The 9,517-nt window shown below is 32.2% G+C and overlaps 1 protein-coding gene across 1 annotated transcript; it reads right to left on the bottom strand.

Annotated features, from left to right (window-relative positions):
- Positions 1-3,327: 3,327 nt before the first annotated feature.
- On the bottom strand, positions 3,328-6,285 carry LOC149154891 (glutathione S-transferase F10-like). Its single transcript, XM_089438586.1, has 3 exons — positions 6,051-6,285; positions 5,867-5,915; positions 3,328-4,010 (listed from the first exon to the last, which is right to left on the bottom strand). Exons 1-3 carry the CDS (start codon positions 6,198-6,200, stop codon positions 3,448-3,450), a joined length of 762 nt encoding a protein of 253 aa, XP_089294712.1. The 5' UTR covers positions 6,201-6,285; the 3' UTR covers positions 3,328-3,447.
- Positions 6,286-9,517: the final 3,232 nt, after the last annotated feature.

Below are 9,517 nucleotides of genomic sequence, written 5' to 3' on the forward strand. Positions count from 1 at the left end.
GCACCTGATATGACAATCATGCAATGTTTGATAATTATTGTTCTCTCAATTTTGTTGATCAACTTTCATGGCAACGAGGAGGTAGAATTTGTGTACATAGTGTATTCGAGGGGAGCAACAAAAGATTGTGTACATAGTGCGTTCGAGGGCATCGATTTGAAGCTCAGCCAAATGGCCAACATTAAATTTTGGTTCATTGACAAGACCATAGGCATGATGGGTCACTGTTTCTATCTATTTGCGAGTTTTATACTAATTATAGTGTTAGAAACATGAATTTGATGCGACCTTTCTCTACGCTCAACTCACATTGAACATAAATGATTGTAAATGAAGTGGAGCAATTACTTTCAAGTGTCAGATATTTCATTATTGAATGTATACATGTTAGATCTAGTACCATGTCACAATATGAATTTAGTACCCTATCAAAATATGACTTTCAGTTTCACTGCTCTCATCAACGTGGGATGCATGCAAATCCCCACCGTTTGTGATCTAGTAGCATGTCATGATATGAACTTAGTACCCTGTCGCAATATGAATTCCAGTTTTATTACTCTCAGCAGCAACATGGGATGCATGCAAATTGCCACATAGACACACAATCGACAACATTTTACTCTCTCAACTTTTCATTCCTTTGCTACTTAGAAACATTTCCATTGAAGGTAAAAGAGAGGGGTGACTAAATGCCAAATGCGACTATGGATAAAAAGAATGGTGCCATGACAAAGAGTAGAGAGAATTTACGTGGACTGAAGAGCAATAGAAGGCTTTGCGTACAGTCTACAAGAGCCTGTGAGGGAAGCAATGTAGCAAGGGTTTTTAGGAGCAATAAAAGTGCACTGTGTGGGAAAAAGGTTTCGTTGGGGCAAGTAAGGAAGTAAGGAAGAAGGGCTTTGCATGAATGGAATTTATGAGGGTTTTTTTTCTTCGTCATAAGAGAATTTTAGACTTTGGTCTTGCAGGTTCTGATTCTTGACCCTTGCTTCTTGACACTTTTTGTAATACATTTTGTTTTCTTTGGTTAGGGTTGCGTATATTTTTGGCCTCGCCTCATTAGGCTTTGGAAAACCAGCTGGTATATTTATTTTTTATCCTGACCTTGTTTCGATTAGAGGTTTTACATGTGTTCGAAGTTGAATTTGGTGTTGTAAGTGTTTTTCACGGGGGTCGTGGGGTTGAATGAAAGCTAGGCACCAACTTGTTTAGTTTTGAAGTGTTGTTGGGAAGCTTAAATATATTGCATCGTGGTGATCATGTTGTAAATCAATAACGAATGGTAGAGAACCCCTGGGGTTAATTCATCATAGAAATGGAGAGTAAAGGGGAATGTTTTGGCAAGCCTGCCAGAAACATTGTTTATAGAGGTCAAATGAAGAGAAAAGGGGCTTTTAAACATATTGATACATATCGTAGTGGCTTAACCTTGGGCAAGGGACCTTTAAATTGGGTAAGGGGACTGGTGATGTTCCTTATTATGGAAATAAAGCACATAAAGCCATAAGGAATGTGAAAACTTGTGATGGGTGTTGAATGGAAGGTTGTTTTGACAAGATAGTTTTGCACAATTATGGAAATTTCCAAAAGAGTGCTGTTCCTCAGAGGCATATGTATTATTAGAAATACTGATGGAATGATTTTTAAGTGGAAGCTTTTGATTAGTTAAGGAAAGCATTTTGAGCTAGCATGTCCATTAGAAAAGTTGTAATAAATGGATCGTGTTACCTCGTCGATTTTTTGTGGATGCCTCAAATAGATTTGAGAGTGGGTTGCCAAAGATCCATTGCCTAGATTGACAAGAATGGCTCTTGTTTTTTTTCCTAAAGGCTACTTTCACGATAATATTGATGATGTCGATGTTGCTCCAAAAGTTGAAGTTGGGATCGAGATTTGAATAAGGTTTGGACAAGGCTCCTTGTGAGGTGTTTGTTCTTCGCAGGAGTTTTTTGTTGATAGTTTTGTTCCTGAGGTGCATACAATTAGCTTGAAATGCCATAATTGCCTTTCCCATAAACGAGATCCAAAGCAAGAAGATAAGGTAAAGGGAGATGTAAACAACACTTACTACATCCCGATAAGCATTGAGATCGATTGACAAAGTGCAAGTAGAGGTTTATTTTATAAAGTGGATAGGATCATTGATATAGAAATTTGTTAGGGAGGAGGGGAATGGAAAGGTTTAGTAAGGGGGAATCTTGTCACTTCAGCGTCGCTAGTAGCAATTCTAGGTCCAACAACAGTAAATCTAAAAGCCAACACCTAAGGATCCCACATAGACACTTGTAACCGGGAATAAGATTGAGAATCTTGGAACCGAGAATAAGATACCTCTCCCTTCAGTGCATCTACCTTCGTCCAAAGAAAAAAACGACCCGACAATAGTAGACATTGGAAACCCATTACAAACGATGTTGTGTGAAACATGGATCAACATTATGTTATGAAATCATATAATAGGTGATAAGTGGTATGCCTTCGAGATCGGATATGGAATGTCCCCGCAAACTTACTTAGAAAAGTCCCGAGAGGGGAATACAAGTCGCCAAACATGTCTTATTAGACAAGGAAATGACATTTTAGGAGGTTAAGGACAGCTGTCGGAGAGTATACCAATTGAACAACCGCTTGTGCGAGAAGAGTTGGAGATTAGGATTCAAATCCAGAGAGAAGCAGGTTGGACAGTAGGCATAGGCACGTTATGAACTAATATTACATTGTGGAGCTATTGGGAACCCCCCACTCGGGGACATATGCAAACGGATGGAGTTTTATTGAAGTACGTCAATTTGGTAGTGTTGCACGTCTCATTATCTACCTATCTCCGCTATCCCTCCTCGAATGCGGTCCTCATCCTATCTGATACGTGTCCTATCTATTCATACATAGAACTAAAAGCATTTTTAAATTACCGAATTAATATCATCCTTAATTTTTTAAATTAAAAAGAAAACCAAAATATCAAAAACTTAATTTTAAATAAACTAGCCCATCCTCATAATGTTTATAAATTAATTTCATTCCTATTTTACATAACCTCATAATAAAAATTTTACAAACTCAAATTTCAAAATAAATACTATTTCCATTTTACATTATTTTTCTTCTAAACCAGTAAAATAAACTAGGGCTATCTTCATAATTAATAGAAATTAATAACATCATAATAAAATAAACAACGTTTATCGACATAATTAATATACTTTATTGGTCTTCGGACAAGTAATTGAGTCGTGTAGAAAAGGTACTACTGCAGAACACATGGGAACTGTACCTATTACAACATTAATATCATATCATATTGTAATCTAAAATCAACACTAAAAGATAATATTAATTGCTCTCAAATTTGAAAGGGAAAGGAAGAATACGTTTATGAAGAAAGATTCACGGGGCGTTATTGGGAGAGTTACTGCTTCAGAAAAAGACAGAAGATTATTTTTCTCAGGTAGAATGGAAATCGGACTGGGGTAATGAAAGCGACATGCTGCTCATGGAAACGTCACAGGCAGGTGTTTTATTTGGTTCAGCCTGGAGTGCGGGTTGGAAGGGAAATTTCAGGTTGCACGAAACTTTCCTCCAAGCGGGGCGAGAAGAGATACGATGATACCAGGCATTCACATGCTGTCTGGACGAGACGAGGTGGCCCTTCCCAACCAAATTCACCAAACAGTGAAGAAAGGGCAAATGGTGGAGATCCGCCAGACTATAGAAATCTCCGGCCAAGTGCTCGCTTTTCGACAGTTGCTTCTCGTACACATCCAGCACTTTGCTCAGCTTTTCAACGTTACTCTCCACCACTGCTTCGTCCGTGCTCCCTCCCATTATCATGGGAATGATGACAAGTTGCTGCACGATGGCATAAAGAGGGGGATTGAATTGTTGCGACTCCACCTCGCACCACTGCTCAACCAGAGCTTGCTCCTCAACTGTGCCCCCCAACAGATAGTCGCATTTACCTCGTCCATGGTATTTCTTACACAAATATTTTGTGATTGCTCTCGACTCTGCAACACCAACAATATTTATTTATTAGTGTGGGTTGAGGAAAACAAAGTAGTTTCCAAGTAACCACGCGCTTGGATATGAGTTTATTCTTTTCCTAATTAAAATTTTGCTTTTATTTGTTCGTTGATTTATTTTAATAATTTAATATAATAAAATATGCAAATTTATTTATGCTTCACCTATAAATAGTGAATACAAATTTGATATTAATAGTTTTAATTAAAAATTAAAAATAGATAAATAGGTTTATAAAAATTTAACATATCATTCATATTTATCACTAACATGTAAACTAATTAATAAAATTTTAGATAATTTTGACCACTTTTTATTAATTTTTTACTTATTAATTAATAAAGCGATCATAAACAAAAAAATAATTATAAAAAGAAACATATCAAAATCTTATGGAGATTTATAAGTTATTTTTACCCAAATTTGACTAGCATTAAAACAAATTATACTACCAAAGTCTTATCGACATTTATATGCTATTTTTACCCAATTTTTATTAGGATCAAAGGAAATTATATTCTTTGTGTAAGTATCCACCTATTTAAATAGTCCTAAAATGACTCAAAAGCTCAAAGATTATGATTTTATCATAGTTAAAAAAATGGTTTTATTTAAAAATATATATATTTATTTCTAATATAGTAAAATTATTTTAAATTGAAATAATTATTTAATTATATAATTATTTTTTTTTCCGAAAAAAAATCTTAATTCCATTAATAAATATGAGTGAAAATTCATTTCTTAGATTTCTTATTTACATAACTAAAAGACCAAAAAAAAAAAATGACCTATGTGTCCTCAATATATCAATAGACTAAGAGTCTAAATACATGTTTATATATCAGAAATATTTGTTCAGAAGTATACCTAATAAACAAGAATTTCTGTAGTAACCTTATAGGCTTAAGAAAAGACTGCCCCATTAAAGTACCAACCATAAAGTATAGAAGAGCAAAAGGGAACTAACCATAAAGTATAGAAGAGCAAAAGGGAACTAACCATAGAGTATAGAATAGCAAAAGGGGTCAGAGTAGAAAAATAAGTGTCAAGAGTGGAACTGGAATGATAATAAAAAATTTGCCCATCTCTTTGTTCTATAAATTTCACAAACCTTGTGCAAGATATTTAATGATAAATTGAAATTTTGTAGCAGCTTCACAGGCTTAAAAAAACTGGTTGATTAAAGAACCAACCATAGAGTATAGAAAAACAAAAAGAATTCAAGAGTAGAAAATTGAGGATCAAGAATGGAAAATATTCTTAGTGATAAAAATTAAAAAATTGAACATCTCTTTATTCTACCATACTTCATAATTTTTTTTTTGATAATTATGTAGGCAATTAATCAATAAACTTTTATTTTTAATTTTAATTTTTTAAAATTTTAAACTATAATTTTAATATTAAATTACATATATATAATATTTAAATTGTATTAAAAACTTAAATAATTTCTTAATTTATCATTCACTCTTTTATTTATTTATATAATAAAAATAGACTATAATTTCACTTCCTAATCTTCAAAGTTCCCTAGTATAATCTAAGCGTATATTAAATAATTGAATAAGAAATTATATATATGAATTAATTATAATATTAAATTAAAATTGAAGATAAAATAAAAAATAAACAAAATTAAAATGAATATATATGCCAGAGAACTGTGTAACTAAAACAGCTCTGTATGAATCGTTAAAGCGATTTCATTTATGATACTGATTAGCCTCGAAAGCATTTCCTAATTACATAAAACATATGCATTTATGGTACTGATTAACCGCAAAAGGATTTCCTAATCATATAAACAACTTGCACAGTCACACATTGGCATTACCGAATAAGGTAAGGTCTCCGTCTTGCAGAGCAGGTACCTGCCCAAAAGGCTGGAAAAACCACAAACACAAAAATTGTAAAAGCACGTAGGAATAGAATATCAGTATGTGCATGAACGAATAAATTCATATGAAACAAGGAACCAGAATGCATGGAAAGATTGAAAAGAAATTGAAATGGCTTACGTTGATCGAGAGAAAGGGAGACTGCTTGTGATGCCCCGCCATGAGATCTACAGGGATCAACTCGTACTCCACCTCCTTTTCGTTCAAACAGGCCAGTACCGTTGCTGTGCACGATGAGAATGGAACGCCGTGGACCTTGATCAACTCCATTATGAAATATTCACCAAAGGAAAGGAAGAAAACGCAGTCTGCGGTTGAACGGAGATGGAGATCCACTCGGAAACCAGCAAAGACCACCACAATTACAGTAATGATTGCCGGATCCTCGCATGTATTTATAACATTCAGTAGCACTATCACAGTGTTTCAATAACGTGTAAACTGAAGAAACCGGATGTGTGGTAAGACTTTACTGATGTGTAATAAGAATGATGTCATCCGATAGGATTGCAGGAGTCGTGGCTCCCCCTGACGCCGTGCATTAATGGGAATGGTTGCTGGCCCGACAATGTGCAAAAATGGAGACGTGGCACAAGTTACAACCGTTAACATATGGTGGCGCTTCGGATAAGTCAATAACTACAGCTGCAATGGAGTAAAGGGAATGTCGCCAAAGCATGTTGTTGTGAATTATATACTCATCGGTGCAGTTGAATGACGAAGAGTAGCTGCACTTACATCGTCTAGAAATAGATTGGAAATTTTAGAATTTTCCAAAAGAGTACAGCACATCTTCTAGACATAGATTGGAAATTTTAGAATTTTCCAAAAGAGTACAGCACATCTTCCAGACATAGATTGGAAATTTTAGAATTTTCCAAGAGTACAGAAAGGAGGAAAGGAAGGTGAATACTTTTTTAGGAGAGGAAATCTAGTGAAATTTATGCCTCTATTAATGTATTGGGTAGTGTATATGAGGATAGGGGGTATATGAGTATTTAGACTTCTATTATTAATGTATGAGTAGTGTATATTAATTTTTGGATTTTATATTTTTTTAAATGTGAGAGCTGGTATATATTGTTTTAATGTATTAATGAAGTATTTTTTAACGGTAAATAATACAGAAATTTCCAGATAGTTATTAGACGTGGCTATGTAATAAATCAGCGGTATGCTAGAAAAACTAATACCCATCAGAGTAATATAGCTTTGGACTCCCTATGAAATTGAATTGACTGAAATAAAGACAAATAAACCTGTGTATATTCATAGAAAGCAAATACTAATTTGAAAAATACCGCAATTTATTAGAGATACTTAAATAACAACATTTTTATTTCCTATTGAGATCACTGGTTATATTTGCTGAAAATTTACCGGCTTCAAGAATACTATGCTTGGCAAGCGATCAATTGAAATGGTAAAAGAGCTATGAATCTTGTTGTCTATGAGCTCATCAAAGATCATTAATCTTGGCTCCAATTCTAAAGCTCCCTTTAGGAGAATATTCAATGTGGAATTGAACTCTTTATATATGTGCTGAAAACTAATAACTCAAACTTGAATATAATTTCTCTTATTCAAAGTTTCTATGCTTCTAAATTTAACACCTCCAAGAAAGCCTCTCGTTTCAGCCAATTGATAACACATTTTGAGTCTCCAAATATATGGAGATGATTAATGTTTTTTTTTGTTTTACAATCATCAAAAGAGTCCATGCTACATTCAACTCAGCCTTGGTATTTGTTCTTAAACCAATTCCAATTTTATATTTGATGAAACTATTTTCTATCAACTTAATCATCCCTCCTCCACACACATTTGCTTGTGCTTCCCAGGCAGAAATGCTTGAAATTGTGAAACAATTTTAGAGATTAGAGCGGGAATACATATCTTATCATTTCTGAATATTATCTTGTTTCTCAATAGCCAAATGTTCCAAGCAACAATATAAGCATAGTACTAAGATGATTGTACTCCTTCCCCAAGAAAAAAAATTTCTTCAAATAAAGATTTCTTCGTATGTTCTTTAATGAGTAAAAACTTCAAAACAAAAAATCAAATATTTTATATGAAATTACACTTCTTTATAAAATATTCAATAATTTCTTATCATTTCTTACCTAAAACACCTCTACTAAATCTCATGAAATTAAAGCTCCAAAAATATTAATAACCAAAATTTATAATCAAATACCTACCTACCAAAAGAAAACGATAAAAAAAAAATTATTGTCAAATAGCCACTACCTACCAAAATAGCTATACCTACCAAAAAAAACGATAATAAAAATTTCCAGTCAAATACCTACATACCAAAAGAAAACGATAATGAAGTTTGTACTTTGCAGAAGGCATTGCTTTCGATTTGAGAGGTGATATTTACACGAAATCATATTTATCATTTTCAAAAATGTGAATTATAGTTTTCGTCAGCAAGACTTTATGTAATCTATACGAGATTAGTCTGATAAACCGCATGAGTTAACATTATTGTGAAGTTTTGTTTATTTTAAATTAATCAAATATTTAAAAGAAGTTTACCTCCAATCTTATTAATATTTTGAACATTGTAATTTTATTTAAATTAAAATTAATTAGTATGGTTACCATATCGTATTAATAAAATCTTCCACAATTTATATAATATTTTTTAAATTAATACTAAGTAAAATTGATGAGCAAGTGGTTGATACTCCTTTTTTGAGAGACTTAACAATTATAATTATAATTATAATTATAATAATAGGGGAGTAGTCTTTTATTTAAAGAAGTTAAAGCTGTAGAGTATTAATGGGTTTAAGATGAATGAAAAACAATTAAAGTTAATGCTCTCTATCAAGGGATGTAGTTAGGCAAAGAAAATCAGGTTATTTCTCTCACTATTTTGGGAGACTTCCTAGTTATTCAATATTTGGTGAAAAGCTCATTTCTCAGGGACAAAAGATTAAAAAGTATTATGAAAATAATTAGGAAAGGACCAAAAGGGTTTTCTTCAAGAGCATATTTCCGTGTTTTTAGTGATCTCAATAAAGATAGTGATCTCAATAAAGATGAGAAAGTATGTGCTAATGAAGGGTATAAATTAAGATTGAGATATTTAAAAATTAATAGTTGAATTAGTCATCCTATTTCTTAGAGCTAAATGGATCGCATTACACAATTAAGAAAGATTGCATTATCAATCAATTATAGTATGATATGTAAATTTTATTTTTTGTTGAATCAATTTTTTAAGGATATACCTACAAAGCTCATGCCCAATTAGAATCCTCTAAAAAACTTTGTAGTTTTAATTTTTTTTTTTCTGTGAAGATATAAGTATGTACTACTTGATGTGTTTTCTACCATCTAAATGTAGACTTGCATATAAGTACAAAATTCTCATTTTAATTTATTATGATAATTATTATAACAATTATAAATTTATATATATATATATATATATATAGTTTTGATGTAATTTTATTTATGCTTAAATTTTTTATTCAATAATTTTATATATTAAATTCTAAAATTAATTATTATATAACTAATATATAAAATTACAATTATTCTTTGTTTTTTTATAATATATTATAATT

This window comes from Pinus tabuliformis, chromosome 9 (assembly GCF_031772625.1).
Source record: "Pinus tabuliformis cultivar Carrire ecotype Pingquan chromosome 9, CPIR1, whole genome shotgun sequence".
NCBI lineage: Eukaryota > Viridiplantae > Streptophyta > Pinopsida > Pinales > Pinaceae > Pinus > Pinus tabuliformis.